The sequence below is a fragment of the Babylonia areolata genome, chromosome 20 (assembly GCF_041734735.1).
Source record: "Babylonia areolata isolate BAREFJ2019XMU chromosome 20, ASM4173473v1, whole genome shotgun sequence".
Lineage (NCBI taxonomy): Eukaryota > Metazoa > Mollusca > Gastropoda > Neogastropoda > Buccinidae > Babylonia > Babylonia areolata.
The window spans coordinates 55,380,901-55,400,900 of NC_134895.1; the positions used below are offsets into that span (position 1 = coordinate 55,380,901).

Sequence of the window (20,000 nt, forward strand, 5' to 3'; positions counted from 1 at the left end):
ACGTTAGTTTAGTAACTGAATCCGGATCAAAGCTGAGCAAAATAACGCACAAAATAAGTCGAAATCGACATAAAATGGTTTACAACATCTACTAATCGTAATATCGTTTCATGCATGCACAAAAATTGCCGGTAAAATAGGTACAATAACTGATATATTACTGGATGTTAAAACTGGACTTTACCCTACCAACCAGGCGACGTGACCTGCATTCGAACCCGGGACCGCCAGACTGAAATCCCAACGCTTTAACCACTCGGTTGTTGCACCTGTCAGGCGACCATCCCCAAACCGGCGGGTCCCCAGGTGGCGGACAGGGAGATGGTCCTCACGTATGAGGGGTAACTACGATATTCACAGCTCCTTACCAACTGGTGATGTTCCTGTCAGGGGTACAACCCTCAGGTATGAGGGGTAACTACGATATTCACAGCTCCTTACCAACTGGTGATGTTCCTGTCAGGGGTACAACCCTCAGGTATGAGGGGTAACTACGATATTCACAGCTCCTTACCAACTGGTGATGTTCCTGTCAGGGGTACAACCCTCAGGTATGAGGGGTAACTACGATATTCACAGCTCCTTACCAACTGGTGATGTTCCTGTCAGGGGTACAACCCTCAGGTATGAGGGGTAACTACGATATTCACAGCTCCTTACCAACTGGTGATGTTCCTGTCAGGGGTACAACAACCCTCAGGTATGAGGGGTAACTACGATATTCACAGCTCCTTACCAACTGGTGATGTTCCTGCCAGGGGTACAACCCTCAGGTATGAGGGGTAACTACGATATTCACAGCTCCTTACCAACTGGTGATGTTCCTGTCAGGGGTACAACCCTCAGGTATGAGGGGTAACTACGATATTCACAGCTCCTTACCAACTGGTGATGTTCCTGCCAGGGGTACAACCCTCAGGTATGAGGGGTAACTACGACATTCACAGCTCCTTACCAACTGGTGATGTTCCTGTCAGGGGTACAACAACCCTCAGGTATGAGGGGTAACTACGATATTCACAGCTCCTTACCAACTGGTGATGTTCCTGTCAGGGGTACAACCCTCAGGTATGAGGGGTAACTACGATATTCACAGCTCCTTACCAACTGGTGATGTTCCTGTCAGGGCGCTGTTGCACTCACTGAAATACTCCCATGTGTCCTACGACGGATTTCATCATGCAATCAACAGGAGAGCTATATTATACCTCTAGCCCTCATTATTATCATTATTCTTATTTACTTAAAAAATATTAATATCATCATCATCATCATCATCATCATCACCACCACCATCATTAACATAATCACCATCGTCATGATAATTATAATAATATGTATGTTTGATAGTCAGTCGTTTTCGACTATGATTTTCAGAACAGCACAGAGGGTAACTGCTGTCCCGACTATCTGGGCTAGAATCTGATTATAGTGGAGAGTGTCTTGCCCAAGTTACATCCCCACTCTCTATAATAATAATAATAATAAGAAGAAGAAGAAGAAGAAGAAGAATCATCATCAAGCGTGCGTGCGTGCGTGCGAGCGTGCGTGCGTGCGTGCGTGTGTAATGATGATGATGATGATGTTTATTGTAAAGTGCTTTGAGCTCCCTTTCAGGGGGGAAAACGCTCAACAAGTATCCATTATTATTATCATCATTATAATCATTATCAGTAATCATCATCATCATCATCATCAATGTCTCACCTTTTGTGATGACGTCTTCAGACGGATGTAGCTCCCGCACCGCCCACAGACACGTTTACGGCAGTCGCTGCACGTGCGTCCAGCGCCCTCTGACATCCGGGTCTTGAAGCACAAGCGACACAGCCGGGCGCTGGCCAGCCGCCATTTCCTGCTGCGCTCCGGTTGGGAGCTTTTGACGGCCTGTTCCGCCGCCTGCATTTCGGCCTCCAGGCGTCTGGGGGTGTGTGTGGATGGGAGGCACAAAAGTTACAAGGTTAAAGGGGCCGACTGGTTACACTTCCACGGTTTGTGGGACGAAAAACGGAAAAAAGCAAGATGGTGACACGTTTAGTGACAATCTGCATCAAAACGGAGTAAAATATCGTACAAAATAAGAGTCGAAGTCCAATGAAAATGGATCTACAAGATCTACAAGATCTACTAATGGAAATATCGTTCCATACATGCACAAAAATTGTCGAAAGACAACACCATGGCTAAAAACCCTTCCCAAACACACAACACCATGGCTAAAACCCTTCCCAAGGACAACACCATGGCTAAAACCCTTCCCAAAGATACAGCATCATGGCTAAAAACCCTTTCCAAGGAAAACACCATGGCTAAAAACCCTTTCCAAGGACTACATTATGGCTAAACGCCCTTCCCAAAGATACAACATCATGGCTAAAACCCTTCCCAAAGATACAACACCATGGCTAAAAACCCTTCCAAAAGATACATCACCATGGCTAAAAACCCTTCCCAAAGATACATCATGGCTAAAAACCCTTACCAACGATACAACACCATGGCTAAAAAACTTCCCAAAGACAATATCATGGCTAAAAACCCTTCCTAAGGACAACACCATGGATGAAAACCCTTCCTAAGGACAACGCCATGGTTAAAAACCCTTCCCAAGGACAACACCATGGATGAAAACCCTTCCCAAGGACAACACCATGGCTAAAAACCCTTCCTAAGGACACCATGGCTAAAACCCTTCCTAAGGACAACACCATGGATGAAAACCCTTCCTAAGGACAACGCCATGGTTAAAAACCCTTCCCAAGGACAACACCATGGATGAAAACCCTTCCCAAGGACAACACCATGGCTAAAAACCCTTCCGAAGGACACCATGGCTAAAACCCTTCCCAAGGACAACACCATGGATGAAAACCCTTCCCAAGGACATCATGGCTAAAAACCCTTTCCAAGGACAACACCATGGCTAAAAACTAAGTTTGATTGTGTCAATTATGATGGAAGAGAGTTTTTGTTTAGTTGCTATGATCATGGCTTCCGTTTTGTCCGCGTTCAATTGTTGCTTATTTAGAGTCATCCAGTTTTGTATGTCCAGGAAGCAGTTGGATGTTTCTTGCAAGAGCGACGACAATTTTTCAGGGGTATCATTCTTCTGGAGTTGAGTGTCATCGACAAAAGAATGATGACTGACATTATGGCGGTTTATTTAAACTTTACAAAACTGGATCTCCACCATTCTCGACAAACACACACAACCCACTTTCATGAACACACACACACACACACACACACACACACACACACACACACACGCATACATCCTGTATCTGCATGCTCACACATGTACGCATGCATCCCCCTCAACGTGCACACAGACGCAGACACAGACACACACACCACCACCCCACACACACCCTTCTATTACCACCACCACCATCCAACTCCCCCCCACACCCCTACACATACCACTACCACCACCCTACACATCACCACTACTACCACCATCAACCTACACACACCCTTCTATTACCACCACCATCACCTAACCCCCCACTCTACACACACCACCACCACAATCACCACCCTACACACACCCTTCTATTACCACCACCACTGTCACGCTCTATAAGAGAGCGGACTAGAAACCCCCACCCAGCCCAGCACTAACACCCAGACAACACAAACACAGACTAAAACAATTCAGGGTTCACATACATTATTTAATCACACACAGAGCTTGCCAACAAACAATAACCACAATCCCGGCTGCAACAACACTTAAATAACAGAATGCATAAATAATCACACACACACACACACACACACACACACACACACAAAACCCACAAGACCCAGAACTTTAAGACACAGCCGTCCAGCGGCAAACAATCCGTAGAATGCTACCAGTGAACTTAAAACGTTTGGTGAATACATAAACCGAAGCACTGCACAACACAAGAAAAGACGATGACTTGAACGGCAAAACTGAAGACAGATGAAAATAGATGAAGCCGATGAAACTAGTGAACAAACGATGACAGTGATGAGAAGAGGGCAGCAGAAAGACAGCAGTCAGCAGCAGAAGGAGCAACAACGCTGCCTGGCCAACACAGGCTGAAGGAGAGATGGTGCAGGAAGTGGGATGCTGAAAACTGCCAACCGGGTACCACTACCCTGATGCTGGAAATAAAAAAACAAAACAAAGACGAGACACGCCCAGCAGGGCACTCCCTCTGAGCTGGAGCACACAGAACAAAGATACATGGCCACCCGGGGGAAAACAATCCTCACTTGAGGGTGCCAACTGGGCAAAAAGCCCCAACCCCAAACAAGCACGACCTTCCTCCAAGAAGGCCGCGGGCGCAAAGCCTAGAGAAGTGTCAGTGACAGAACAGAGAGACTTTAAACTCTGCTCAGCAGTGACACAAACACACAAACGAGACTCCCCGATTGCACGTAAAAAACGCACAACCGGGAGCTAACACACACTGAACGAATGCTCGAATGGGAGAGGGTAAATGGGGAAGGTAATGCACAAAACACTCCACACGAGACTGTCATGAGTTGTGACAACCACATCCCAACTCACCCACCCCCACCCCTTACACACGCCACCACCACCCTACGCACACCCTTCTCATACCACCACCACCCAACTCCTCCCCCCCTACACACACCACCACCACCACCACCACACACACACCCTTCTATTACCACCACCACCCCCAACTCACCACCCCCTTACCCCCCTTACACACACCACCACCACCATCACCACCCTACACACACCCTTCTATTACCCACCACCACCCCCAACTCACCACCCCCTTACCCCCCTTACACACACCACCACCACCATCACCACCCTACACACACCCTTCTATTACCACCACCACCCCCAACTCACCCCCCCTTACACACACCACCACCACCATCACCACCCTACACACACCCTTCTATTACCACCACCACCACCACCCTACACACACCACCACCACCACCATCCTACACACACCACCACCACCACCACCCCCTACACACACACACACACCACCACCAACCTGACACGTTCTTGCTCCTGCTGCTCAAAGTGCTCCTGTCGTTTGAGCACGTCGGACAGGATGCTCAGCTCGTCGGCCGTCAGGTGGGAGAGGTCCGGGGAGGGGGGGTTGAGGGGAGGGGGGCTGTGTGACCTCTTGCCGCCTGCCGCTCCTCCTCCTCCTCCCTTCAGCACCTGCACCAAGGAAGGGCTTGTTTCACTTTCTCAAGGAGGCGTCAATGCGTTCGGCGAAATCCATACACGATACACATGTAATCTGCCTGTTGAGCACATTCCTGACCTGCGTGCACAGCCCAGCGCGCTAGTCAGACCTTGAGTGCATGGATTGTGAATCACTGTGTGTACCTATAGGAGTGGATTTCAAGACATGCATTATGAATCACTGTGTGTACCTATAGGAGTGGATTTCAAGACATGCATTATGAATCATTTTGTGTACCTATAGGAGTGGATTTCAAGACATGCATTATGAATCATTGTGTGTACCTATAGGAGTGGATTTCAAGACATGCATTATGAATCATTTTGTGTACCTATAGGAGTGGATTTCAAGACATGCATTATGAATCATTTTGTGTACCTATAGGAGTGGATTTCAAGGCATGCATTATGAATCATTTTGTGTACCAATAGGAGTGGATTTCAAGGCATGCATTGTGAATCACTGTGTGTACCAATAGGAGTGGATTTCAAGGCATGCATTATGAATCATTTTGTGTACCTATAGGAGTGGATTTCAAGACATGCATTATGAATCATTTTGTGTACCTATAGGAGTGGATTTCAAGACATGCATTATGAATCATTTTGTGTACCAATAGGAGTGGATTTCAAGGCATGCATTGTGAATCACTGTGTGTACCAATAGGAGTGGATTTCAAGGCATGCATTATGAATCATTTTGTGTACCTATAGGAGTGGATTTCAAGACATGCATTATGAATCATTTTGTGTACCAATAGGAGTGGATTTCAAGACATGCATTATGAATCATTTTGTGTACCTATAGGAATGGATTTCAAGGCATGCATTATGAATTATTTTGTGTACCAATAGGAGTGGATTTCAAGGCATGCATTATGAATCATTTTGTGTACCTATAGGAGTGGATTTCAAGGCATGCATTATGAATCATTTTGTGTACCTATAGGAGTGGATTTCAAGGCATGCATTATGAATCATTTTGTGTACCAATAGGAGTGGATTTCAAGGCATGCATTATGAATCGTTTTGTGTACCTATAGGAGTGGATTTCAAGACATGCATTATGAATCGTTTTGTGTACCTATAGGAGTGGATTTCAAGGCATGCATTATGAATCATTTTGTGTACCTATAGGAGTGGATTTCAAGGCATGCATTATGAATCATTTTGTGTACCTATAGGAGTGGATTTCAAGACATGCATTATGAATCACTGTGTGTACCTATAGGAATGGATTTCAAGACATGCATTATGAATCGTTTTGTGTACCTATAGGAGTGGATTTCAAGACATGCATTATGAATCATTTTGTGTACCTATAGGAGTGGATTTCAAGACATGCATTATGAATCGTTTTGTGTACCTATAGGAGTGGATTTCAAGACATGCATTATGAATCATTTTGTGTACCTATAGGAGTGGATTTCAAGACATGCATTATGAATCATTTTGTGTACCTATAGGAGTGGATTTCAAGACATGCATTATGAATCATTTTGTGTACCAATAGGAGTGGATTTCAAGGCATGCATTATGAATCGTTTTGTGTACCTATAGGAGTGGATTTCAAGACATGCATTATGAATCATTTTGTGTACCAATAGGAGTGGATTTCAAGGCATGCATTATGAATCGTTTTGTGTACCTATAGGAGTGGATTTCAAGACATGCATTATGAATCGTTTTGTGTACCAATAGGAGTGGATTTCAAGACATGCATTATGAATCGTTTTGTGTACCAATAGGAGTGGATTTCAAGACATGCATTATGAATCGTTTTGTGTACCAATAGGAGTGGATTTCAAGACATGCATTATGAATCGTTTTGTGTACCAATTGGAGTGGATTTCAAGGCATGCATTATGAATCGTTTTGTGTACCTATAGGAGTGGATTTCAAGACATGCATTATGAATCGTTTTGTGTACCAATAGGAGTGGATTTCAAGACATGCATTATGAATCGTTTTGTGTACCAATAGGAGTGGATTTCAAGACATGCATTATGAATCGTTTTGTGTACCAATAGGAGTGGATTTCAAGGCATGCATTATGAATCGTTTTGTGTACCAATTGGAGTGGATTTCAAGGCATGCATTATGAATCATTGTGTGTACCTATAGGAATGGATTTCAAGGCATGCATTATGAATCATTTGGTGTACCTATAGGAGTGGATTTCAAGGCATGCATTATGAATCATTTGGTGTACCAATAGGAGTGGATTTCAAGGCATGCATTATGAATCATTTTGTGTACCAATAGGAGTGGATTTCAAGGCATGCATTATGAATCATTTTGTGTACCAATAGGAGTGGATTTCAAGGCATGCATTATGAATCATTTTGTGTACCTATAGGAGTGGATTTCAAGGCATGCATTATGAATCATTTGGTGTACCTATAGGAGTGGATTTCAAGGCATGCATTATGAATCATTTTGTGTACCTATAGGAGTGGATTTCAAGACATGCATTATAAATCATTTTGTGTACCTATAGGAGTGGATTTCAAGACATGCATTATAAATCATTTTGTGTACCAATAGGAGTGGATTTCAAGGCATGCATTATGAATCATTTTGTGTACCTATAGGAGTGGATTTCAAGGCATGCATTATGAATCATTTTGTGTACCTATAGGAGTGGATTTCAAGGCATGCATTATGAATCATTTTGTGTACCAATAGGAGTGGATTTCAAGGCATGCATTATGAATCATTTTGTGTACCTATAGGAATGGATTTCAAGACATGCATTATGAATCGTTTTGTGTACCTACCAGAGTGGATTTCTTCCACACATGCATGTATATAAAAAGTGTGTACCAACCAGAGTGATTTTTGTTCCAGAGAACTTTGCCAGAGGACAACACTTTCGTTGTCTCGGGTTCGTTCTCAGTGAGCCAAGTGCGTGCTGCACACGGGACCTGGGTTTGTCGTCTCACCCAGTGACTTGACGCTGTTTGAGTTCTCCACTCAGTGGGAGAAAGGGCGAGAGCGGGATGACCGGGACGTTTTGTTGTTGGTGGTGGTCGTGGTGGTGGTGGTGGTAATGGTGGTTTTGCTGTTGTTGTTGTTGGTGGTGGTGGTGGTGGTTGTTGTGGTTGTGGTTGTTCTTTTTGCGGTTGTTGTTCTGGTTATTGTGGTCGTTGTTGTTGTGTTGGTTGTTGGGGAGGGGCAAAGGGAGAGGGGTACGCCCCCCACCCCACACACACACAGTGCACGTGTTACACTGTAATCGGATTGATTGATCTTACATCAAACTGATAGGTACCATGCACACCGTCTTGCTGCTGTTTTAGAGGGTAGTAAATGACCATCATCACTGTGATCTTTATAATCATCGACACCTATAACTATTGTTTCGTGCTGGATTGGATTTTATAAGATCACAGTCAACTGCGCCACACATGTCCGCCCCTACTCCCACAACCACCCACAACACACATGTCCGCCCCTACTACCACAACCACCCACAACACACATGTCCACCCCTACTCCCACAACCACCCACAACACACATGTCCGCCCCTACTACCACAACCACCCACAACACACATGTCCGCCCCTACTCCCACAACCATCCACAACACACATGTCCACCCCTACTCCCACAACCATCCACAACACACATGTCCACCCCTACTCCCACAACCATCCACAACACACATGTCCACCCCTACTCCCACAACCATCCACAACACACATGTCCACCCCTACTCCCACAACCATCCACAACACACATGTCCACCCCTACTCCCACAACCACCCACAACACACATGTCCACCCCTACTCCCACAACCACCCACAACACACATGTCCACCCCTACTCCCACAACCAGCCACAACACACACGTGCAAACAAGCACGCAAATGTATATATGCAGAAATAAACACACGCACGTAATTGCGGACAAATATATACTTACACATGTATACATGCGTACATATATGCACACACACACACAACCCTCCCCCCCACACCCCCACCCCCATCCCACACACAGACACGCACGCACGCAAGCAGGAAGGGTTAAGTCTAGACGTGGTGAATCACGAACAAACACTGAGGTATGTTCACGCCGTCTGCTGATTGGTCACCTTGCTGTGCGCCGCTCAACACGACAGCTGTCATCACACACCACACCACCACCACCACCACTATCACACACCACACCACCACCACCACCACCACCGGCGGTAAATAAAGATTCATCGATCATCTGGCCTTCCTTCCTTCATCTCTTTCAGGATCGTGAGAGAGTGGGAAGGGGAGAGGGAGGGGGGAAAGAGAGAGGGAGGGAGAGAGAAGGGGGCGGGGACAGAGACAGAGACGGACGGACAGAGAGAGAGAGAGAGACAGAGAGAGAGAGAGAGAGGGTTGACACTTTGACACTCATTGGCCATGTGGTCCTGACATTGGTGAATGCTTCAACATTACTTTTGTTGCATGATAAAACGTTACGAAGAAAGGGATGTTCATGGTGAAAGCAAATATTGAAGCGAAGGAAAAAGAAAAATTCTTTCCTCGAAGAAAAAAAAAGGTAACAACCAACAGCCCAGCCGACACATTATAACAATTCCGTTCATGGATCATCTCTCTCCATCAGGTAGTTACAGAGGAAAATTACATACCTATCTGACCACGCAGTTTGTAACTGTGAGTAGCCTTTCTCTGCCTAATCTTCAAAGCTTCTGAATATTATTTACCATCAAGTTAACCACCTCTTGATATTCTGGTGTTGATATGTAAAGAAATGTTTTATTTTTACAGTACCTTTTTTCAAAAAAACATATTTATTTCTCAGATATCGAACGATATACAATCAAACATAAAAAAGAGTTTCATCATTAACTGCAGAGTTACACAAAGGGCATGGAGAATCTGTAGACGTACTTAGCATAAACCTTTTTATTTTTTTTCTTTTTGGTTATTGTTGTCACTTAAAGTTCCTAATCTAAATTGTGTATGCCTTCTAAAATGCTATTTATTCCTTATAACAATTAGTCTGAAAACCAGTTTTGTATAATCATATCAAGCAGTTGGATCTGAAATCTGAAATAAAAGTTTGCTCTTAACACAGAGATAGAACGAACGAACGAACGAGAGAGAGACAGAGAGAGAGAGAGAGAGAGAGAAAGAAACACACACACACACACACACACACACACACACACACACACACACACACACACACACAGAGAGAGAGAGAGAGAGAGAGAGAGAGAGAGAGAGAGACTCTTGTCTGTCGCCAGTTTATCCCCCAGGCAAACAACACACACAAAAAGAGGAGCAGGATTAAAGTGGACGTTAAATGTTTATTGATTCTTTGTTCCTGGAATGCCTGCTGGTCGCTGTGCTAGATAGCGTTGTTTACTTCTTCTTTTTTGAAATTAAAAAAAGAGATTTCGCTGTTCTGTGTTTTGAGTTTTGTATTTTTTTTATTTTCTATTTTTAGTTTGTTTTAGTTTGAATGTTGTCTTTTCATACATGGGGAAAGACCATCCATGCACTTCATGTGTAATGACAAGGTCACTGCTGGTGACACTGAAATTGTCATTGCCTCTCTCTCTCTCTCTCTCTCTCTCTCTCTCTCTCTCTATATATATATATATATCTATATCTGTATATATATATATATATATATATGTGTGTGTGTGTGTGTGTGTGTGTGTGTGTGTGTGTGTGTGTGTGTGTTGATAACTGATTAATTTTTCTTTTATCCATGCCCCTTCCACCTCTCTTCTTTCTGTCCCTGACCCCCCCCCCACCCCCACCCCCCCACCCTTTCACTCTTCCCTCTTCTTTTTTCTTCCTTCCCAACTCTGCAACACTATCTGCTGTATGTCTGTGTATTCTATCTTCTGTTTTCCATATATATTCTATTTCCATATTGCTTATGCCTTTAGTATTCGAGGGGACTGGATGGAAAATAGCACGCCAGTCTTTTATCTAGTGTCCTCGGAAAGAAAGAATGTCAACTCGTCTTGTCTTGTCTTGTCTTGTCGTCTCTCTCTCTCTCTCTCTCTCTCTCTCTCTCTCATGACAGCGACGCATGGCGCTGCTGTACACCTCCCAGAAGAAGTGAGGAAGACTGGCCACAGTTGCAGCAAAACCCACGACACGGACACGACAGGAGCAGAGAAGGACAGCGCTCCAACAGACAGACAGCAGGAAGAAGCAACGTCATGCCCACAGATCAAACACGCAAAGCGGGGTCTGTTCCACAAGACGAGAAGAACCAGCCAGAGAAAAGACATCGTCAGATCAGTGACGCTCAAAGAGACATCGTGAGATCAGTGACGCTCAAAGAGACATCATGAGATCAGTGACGCTCAAAGAGACATCATGAGATCAGTGACGCTCAAAGAGACATCATGAGATCAGTGACGCTGAAAGAGACATCATGAGATCAGTGACGCTCAAAGAGACATCATGAGATCAGTGATGCTGAAAGAGACTTCCCTGACAGATCCCACTTCCGCAGCAGGTGAAGTGCCAGCCCAAGAGGCAGAAGAAGATCCCATGTTCAGGAACCAGACCAGAGGACGTCCATACCACTGGTGCCAGGCCTGCACAGCTACAGTGATGTGGCACAGCACAGAGCATCAAAAGACACCATGTCAGTACACCAGAGACACGTGATGTGGCACAGCACAGAGCATCAAAAGACACCATGTCAGTACACCAGAGACACGTGATGTGGCACAGCACAGAGCATCAAAAGACACCATGTCGGTACACCAGAGACACGTGATGTGGCACAGCACAGAGCATCAAAAGACACCATGTCAGTACACCAGAGACACGTGATGTGGCACAGCACGGAGCATCAAAAGACACCATGTCAGTACACCAGAGACACGTGATGTGGCACAGCACAGAGCATCAAAAGACAACATGTCAGTACACCAGAGACACGTGATGTGGCACAGCACAGAGCATCAAAAGACACCATGTCAGTACACCAGAGACACGTGATGTGGCACAGCACAGAGCATCAAAAGACCATGTCAGTACACCAGAGACACGTGATGTGGCACAGCACAGAGCATCAAAAGACACCATGTCGGTACACCAGAGACACGTGATGTGGCACAGCACAGAGCATCAAAAGACACCATGTCAGTACACCAGAGACACGTGATGTGGCACAGCACAGAGCATCAAAAGACACCATGTCGGTACACCAGAGACAAGTTATGGTGAAAGGTAACGCTGGTGGATCCAACACCTCCAGTTCTGTCACCTCCAAGATGACCGAGGTAAGCCCCAGGTGTGACAGCAACCAAAGGAGGCCAATGAATCAGACTGTGGTCACTCATGCGGAAAAAAATTCACCAGACACTGATGCCAGTGGCAGAGACAAATCTCCGAGACGGACGAGTCAAAATGATAGTGATTTTATTGTCCAAGGTGAAAATTGTATTTGTCAGAATGTTTTTTTCAGACACAGCGACGAGTGTTATCACTGACAGCAACATTATGTCCAACGGTGACCACAACTTAGAACTTGATATGGCGCCAGTAAGCATCCCAGTTGAAATGACGACGACCAGTGAGGAACATCGAGAGACAGATCAAGCTGATGATACTTCACAAAGCATCCAACATGACAAGGACATGAACTGTGTCAGACAGGATGACACACATGACACAGGAGTAGAGGACATACCAAGACAAAACATGACTGCTGGCACACGGACAAGCGATCAGGACTGTAAACAAGCAGCTGACATGACTGGCAGGCAAACGATCAACAACACGCAGACCCAGTCTTCAGCCCGAGATCAGCGTCCCAGGCGTGCTGCCTCCAGTACAACAGTGGGCAGCCTGACACACAGCAAGTCTCCTCAAAGGTCCACTACAACAGTGGACACCAGACACACAGCAAGTCTCCTCAAAGGTCCAGTACAACAGTGGACAGCCAGACACACAGCAAGTCTCCTCAAAGGTCCAGTACAACAGTGGGCAGCCAGACACACAGCAAGTCTCCTCAAAGGTCCAGTACAAGTCTCCTCAAAGGTCCAGTACAAGTCTCCTCAAAGGTCCAGTACAAGTCTCCTCAAAGGTCCAGTACAACAGTGGGCAGCCAGACACACAGCAAGTCTCCTCAAAGGTCCAGTTGCCAAAGCAACATTATGGGCTCTTTTAAAAAAAAAAAAAAGTGCAGTGACATAGTCAGCCCAAACCCAAAGACAGGACGTCCCGTGTCATGTCTAAGACCAGTTCAGGGTGTGCTTCAGGCACCAGCAGACAGGACATGGCCAGGCCACAATACCAGGTAATCAGTATGTAAGGAAGCAGGGAACTCGGGTAGAAGCCAGGCCACAATACCAGGTGATCAGTATGTAAGGAAGCAGGGAACTCGGGTAGAAGCCAGGCCACAATACCAGGTGATCAGTATGTAAGGAAGCAGGGAACTCGGGTAGAAGCCAGGCCACAATACCAGGTGATCAGTATGTAAGGAAGCAGGGAACTCGGGTAGAAGCCAGGCCACAATACCAGGTGATCAGTATGTAAGGAAGCAGGGAACTCGGGTAGAAGCCAGGCCACAATACCAGGTGATCAGTATGTAAGGAAGCAGGGAACTCGGGTAGAAGCCAGGCCACAACACCAGGTAATCAGTATGTAAGGAAGCAGAGAACTCGGGTAGAAGCCAGGCCACAATACCAGGTGATCAGTATGTAAGGAAGCAGGGAACTCGGGTAGAAGCCAGGCCACAACACCAGGTGATCAGTATGTAAGGAAGCAGAGAACTCGGGTAGAAGCCAGGCCACAATACCAGGTGATCAGTATGTAAGGAAGCAGAGAACTCGGGTAGAAGCCAGGCCACAATACCAGGTGATCAGTATGTAAGGAAGCAGGGAACTCGGGTAGAAGCCAGGCCACAATACCAGGTAATCAGTATGTAAGGAAGCAGGGAACTCGGGTAGAAGCCAGGCCACAATACCAGGTAATCAGTATGTAAGGAAGCAGGGAACTCGGGTAGAAGCCAGGCCACAATACCAGGTAATCAGTATGTAAGGAAGCAGAGAACTCGGGTAGAAGCCAGGCCACAATACCAGGTGATCAGTATGTAAGGAAGCAGAGAACTCGGGTAGAAGCCAGGCCACAATACCAGGTAATCAGTATGTAAGGAAGCAGAGAACTCGAGTAGAAGTACCAAAGTTTCAAACAGATCCTGTATGAAAAAACAACAACAAAACCCGTAGACAGAGCTAAGATCAAATTTTAAAATTATAACGTTAATGGACTCCTACAACTTGGAGAACAATTATTTTGTTTATTTTCTTATCTCTCATGATTTTCTATGCCTCAGCGAAACATTCATTGCATCAGACTTTGAATCGTCGGTCTTTAAAGACTTCTTAATTTTCAAGGGAGACATTCTGGCGGGGTCATTGAAATGATCGGAAAATCATTTGCTGCTTTCGTAGAAAGAATTAAGACTGACATTGCTAACACTGTGGTGGTAAAAGTGCACAAAGAATTGCTTTCTACAGATAAAGATATAATGTTAGTCTACTCCAATATTCCACCAAATGATTCCTCATTTTGGAAATCCCAGGAGGGCGCTTTTGGCATAGAATTGACAGGACAATGTATTATAGACCTACATGAAACACAAGATAATTTTCATATTTTGTTAACTGGAGACCTAAATGCCAGAACTGAATCTCAAAACTACTCTTTCAGTGAAGACAGTACTGACTTTGAATAAATACGTTCTCCAGACTGTACCTTATTTCCAAGGCATTCATAAGATAGTCAAATGAATTTATTTGGTGAACAGCTAATTGAGTTGTGTAATATGTTTGAATGCATTATCTTGAATGGACTTGCTGAACAATGTTTTGACGAGACAGTGCTCTGAATATATTTGTTAAGTGTTTAAAAGATTCCAGTCAGTGTATGCTTAAACCTGTAACGAACAGGAGAAAGAAATCAGAATGGGTTGATTATGATTGCAAGAAAGTAAAAAGGGAAAGTCGTAGCAAACTGAACTTGTTAAAAAAAAAACCTCGTAAGGAAGAGGACAGGATACAGTGGGTAAAAGCCAGGAAGAAATACAAACATTTATTGGGGGAGAAAAGGCGATCTGATAGAAGGCAAAAAGTAGATGCATTTGCAAAAGAAATCAACAGTTCGTCGAGGTTTTGGAACGATTTAAGAAGCATGGAATGTGGTAGAAATGAGGGAATGAAAAGAGATATTAGTCTTGATACCTGGTTCACTCATTTCAAGGAAGTTTTTCATAACAGCAACGAAGGATGTAATAATGTGACACTGATGTTGATTTATCTGAAGAAGCAGACCATATTTTGAATGAGACTGTCTTAGAAGAATAAGTTAATCAAGCTATATCGAAACTTAAGAACGGAAAAGCAAGTGGGATAGATGACATATCTGCTGAAATGTTAAAAGCTGGTGGCAAAAATGTTTGCCTATTTCTTACAAAACTATTTAATGCTATTTTTGAACAAGGCGTTTACCCTCATGAACGGTCAAAAGTTATCATCATATCAATATACAAAAAGGTGACCCTGGTAACGTAGATAACTACAGAGGACTCTTTATTAAGCGTTGTATCTAAGTGCTATACAACTGTATTGAATTCAATACTATATACATGGCTAGAAAATAATCATTTGATTTCAGAAAGTCAACAGGTTTTCGTAGGAGACACTCTACTGTCGATCATGTCTTTACACTGTATGCCAGTGTCCAGAAATGTATTAGTTATAAAAAAAAAAAAAGGTAGAAAACTGTATGTTGCTTTCGTAGATTTCAAAAGGCTTTTGATTCTGTTTGGCATGAGAAACTTTTGGAATGTATTAGAAACAATGGAGACAGAGGAAGGTTTTCTGCCTCTATGAGAGCAATGTATGAATCATTATTGTCATGTGTGCGTTCTGGAGTAAGGCAGGGTTGCGTACTTAGTCCAACTTTATTTTCATTATTTGTAAATCAGTTAGCAAACGACGAAGAAGAAAAAGGTATGCATGGTATCCAGTTATTTCCAGATATTATGGAATTGTTCATTCTATTGCCTGCAGATGATGTTTTCATGAAGCAAATGTATGCATGTTTTAATTACCTATATCACCCCCACCACCCTTTCCACCAGCCATATGTATTGTGGCCAAAGGCCGATGTACATTAAACCTTCTGAGTTCTGAGTTCTGTGTGTGTGTGTGTGTGTGTGTGTGTGTGTGTGTCCGTCTCTGTGTCTCTGTCTTTGCCTTTGTCTGTCTGTCTGTCTGTCTGTCTCTGTCTCTGTCTGGCTGTCTGTCCCCTTCTTTCTCTCCTTGTTCTACCCAATACAGAATCAAAATTCATGGAAATGTTTCAGGAGTTTTTGCTCTGTTGACATTGTGTTGTTTGTCGGCCAAATTGGGATGGTTTCCATAACAACGACGGTGTCAGACCGTTCCCTCAAGCATCCACTGCACTTTCCACGCTTAATTCGATACATTCTGAACGCGCACACACACACACACACACACACACACACACACACACAAAAACCGGTACTCATAAAAAATCATTCGTCTTGTTCTTGTTTTTGTTCTGGTTCTACTTCCTCATCTTGTTCTTCTTCTGATCATTGTTATCATCAGCACTGGCTCTTAGTGCTGCAGTGTTGGTGGTGTGAGTGGTGATGTAAGTTGGGCAAGGCTTTATTATTGTCAGATTCCAGCTCAGGTCCTCGGGACAGCAGCTGCCTCGTCCCCTATCCTCGTGGTCTTCATCGGAGACGACTGATTAGCATACATTAGTAGTAGTGTTGTTGTTGTTGTCATTATTATTATCATTATTATCCTCATCATCACTATTATCAAAATCATCATCATCATCAGTAGTGGTAGCAGTAGTAGTAGTAGTAGTAGTAGTTGTGGTAGTCTCACCAGCTTTGTTGTTTTGAAAGTGGTAGTAGTAGTTGTATCTTTATCATCAGTATTATCTTTGAAGAAGAGGAGGCTAACAACCAACATCGCACCAGATATACACATTTTCATTTTTGATCATCACGACACACACACACACACACACACACACACACACACAGAGAGAGAGAGAGAGAGAGAGATACACTGATGTTGGCGTCCGTCTGTCTCGGGAGACAATATAACTTTGCGCCAGGTTCGGTCAAGTTGTTGAGTTGCAGTTGTGTGTGTGTGTGTGTGTGTGTGTTCATGTTATGTCAAAACCACCGTGTCTGTCTGACCTGAACGTGCCCACGTGAGCTGTTTGCATTTCACAACGAATCAGCGCTTTTTGCATGGTCCTTAACTGGACGTACTGTTGTGAAGTTGCTGTGATGGACGTGACCTATTTCCACACGAGGCCTAGCGGGACTCCGAACCTAACTCACCATCAGTCTGAAAAGAAAGGAAAGAAAAAGAAAGAACGAAAGAAAGAAAGAAGGAAAAAGAAAGGGAGAAAGAAGGAAGGAAAAAGAAAGGGAGAAAGAGAGAAAGACATGTCCTGAGAGGGAGCGGGCACTATCCGCCCGAATGACTGCAGACACTTTAAAAGTAATGATCATTATTATAGACACACCGTATGTTGTGTATACCTGGACCAAGAAATAACCTTAACAAATCCAGTTTCCTGTGCTCTGACAGAGAGTAAATTTGTGGAATAATCTTCCACTCACTTAAAAAAAGGTATACAGAATATAAACGTGTTTTTATTTTTTTTAATCTGAAGAACCATCTTATTAACGCCGTGGAAGATGATCAGTAATACTAATCTATAGCTACCAGGCAATCACCTTATTCATAACTTGTGCAATGTTTGATGTACGCTCTTACTGGAAATAAGTTTGTGTTGTATAAGGGGATATGTGTGTGTGTGTGTGTGTGTGTGTGTGTGTGTGTGTGTGTGTGTGTGAAATGGGATGGGCATGGTGTTTGATCATGTGTGTTTGTAAATATACAAATCAGTGCAAGTTAGTTCAGATCACCTCAGTTCAGTACAGTTCAGTTCAGTCTTTCAAGGAGACGTCACTGCGTTCGGACAAATCCATATACGGTACACCACATCTGCTAAGCAGATGCCTGACCAGCAGCGTTACCCAACGGGCTTCGTCAGGCCTTGAGGGAAAAAGCCCTCAATGCCAGATTCTTCAACACAAGGCTTTTGGGTCTTGGTTGTGCGACTGATGCGTTGTTCAAAGAGGTCGTCAGTCCACGCTTCACGCCCACATTTCAATCAAGGACAGACAGCGAGGTAGGGACCAAGTCCTGCCTGTCGGTGTACAGGGAACGACTGTCACGACAATCACGTTTAAACTTCTAGCTGTGATGACACCCGTCACACCGTTAGTATGTACATGTATCATGACAGAACTTTATAAATTATAACATCTTGTTGTCCTGTTCAGCTGGTTCCCTCCCCCTTCCAGCTGGTTCCCCCCCCCCCTTCCAGCTGGTTCCCCCTTCCAGCTGGTTCCCCCTTCCAGCTGCCCCCCCCCCCCTTCCAGCTGCCCCCCCCCCCCTTCCAGCTGGTTCCCTCCCCCTTCCAGCTGGTTCCCCCCCCCCTTCCAGCTGGTTCCCCCCCCCCCTTCCAGCTGGTTCCGCCTTCCAGCTGCCCCCCCCCCTTCCAGCTGGTTCCCCCCCCCCCTTCCAGCTGGTTCCGCCTTCCAGCTGCCCCCCCCCCCTTCCAGCTGGTTCCCTCTCCCCTTCCAGCTGGTTCCCCCCCCCCCCTTCCAGCTGGTTCCGCCTTCCAGCTGCCCCCCCCCCCTTCCAGCTGGTTCCCCCCCCCCCCTTCCAGCTGGTTCCGCCTTCCAGCTGCCCCCCCCCCCCTTCCAGCTGGTTCCCCCCCCCTTCCAGCTGGTTCCGCCTTCCAGCTGCCCCCACCCCCACCCCCTTCCAGCTGCCCCCCCCCCCCCCTTCCAGCTGGTTCCCCCCCCCCCTTCCAGCTGGTTCCGCCTTCCAGCTGCCCCCCCCCCCCCCCCTTCCAGCTGCCCCCCCCCCCCCCCCCCTTCCAGCTGGTTCTAGCTGGTTCCCCCTTTCAGCCTTGATCCCATGACGGAGACCTCCACTCGACAGACGTACTGACCAAGGGGACAGTCTGGGTTTGCGTCAGCAGTGGAGCGGTGGTGGTGGGTGGGTGGGTGGTAGAGTTAATGGGGTGAGCATGGGAGTGGCAGGGCGGGGGGGGGGGGAGGGTGCGGGGTGGGGGGTAGATGGGCAGGAGAGCGGGATGGTGGTGGGGGTGGGATCGTGACAAGCTCTGATAAAAGTTATCAATGCAATTCACCCCCCCCCCCCCCACACCCGATTCCCACCTCTCTCCCTCTCTCTCTTTGTCTGTCTCCGTCATGAAGACTAAAATCGATCGACAGATTAAGGAAGTGGTGATGGTGGTGGGAGACTGGCGAAGGAGATGGGGGGCGTTGTGGTGGTGAGCTGAGAGAGAGGAGGGTGGTGGTGATGGTGGTGGAGGACTGGGGAAGGAGATGGGGGGCGTTGTGGTGGTGAGCTGAGAGAGAGGAGGGTGGTGGTGGCGGAAGGGAGAGGGGGGGGAGCAGGGTCCAGATGCAAAAGAAAAAATGTGTGTGGGGTTGGGTGGGGTGGGGTGGGGAGAGAGTGGAATGGTGGGGCTGGTGGGGGGGAGACAAATGTACTGGTAAAAGTGGTCGGAGGGGAGGGGGAGGGGAGAGGGGGGAGAAGGGGGAGGGCAGGTGATGGATGGATGGAGACTTGGATGATGTCCCCTTCCCTCCCCCTCCTTCTTCACTGTTTGTCCAGTTCCTTGTGCTGTCGGGG

General features: G+C 45.8%; 1 protein-coding gene across 1 annotated transcript in view; it reads right to left on the reverse strand.

Annotated features, from left to right (window-relative positions):
* Positions 1-20,000, reverse strand: part of LOC143294658 (uncharacterized) — a 149,613-nt gene that overhangs the window by 63,404 nt on the left and 66,209 nt on the right. The window contains exons 3-4 of the mRNA XM_076606036.1: positions 5,019-5,191; positions 1,708-1,921 (exon numbers count right to left, since the gene is read on the reverse strand). Of these exons, the coding sequence (XP_076462151.1) occupies positions 1,708-1,921; positions 5,019-5,191 (387 nt within the window). The remainder of the gene's footprint in view (positions 1-1,707; positions 1,922-5,018; positions 5,192-20,000) is intronic.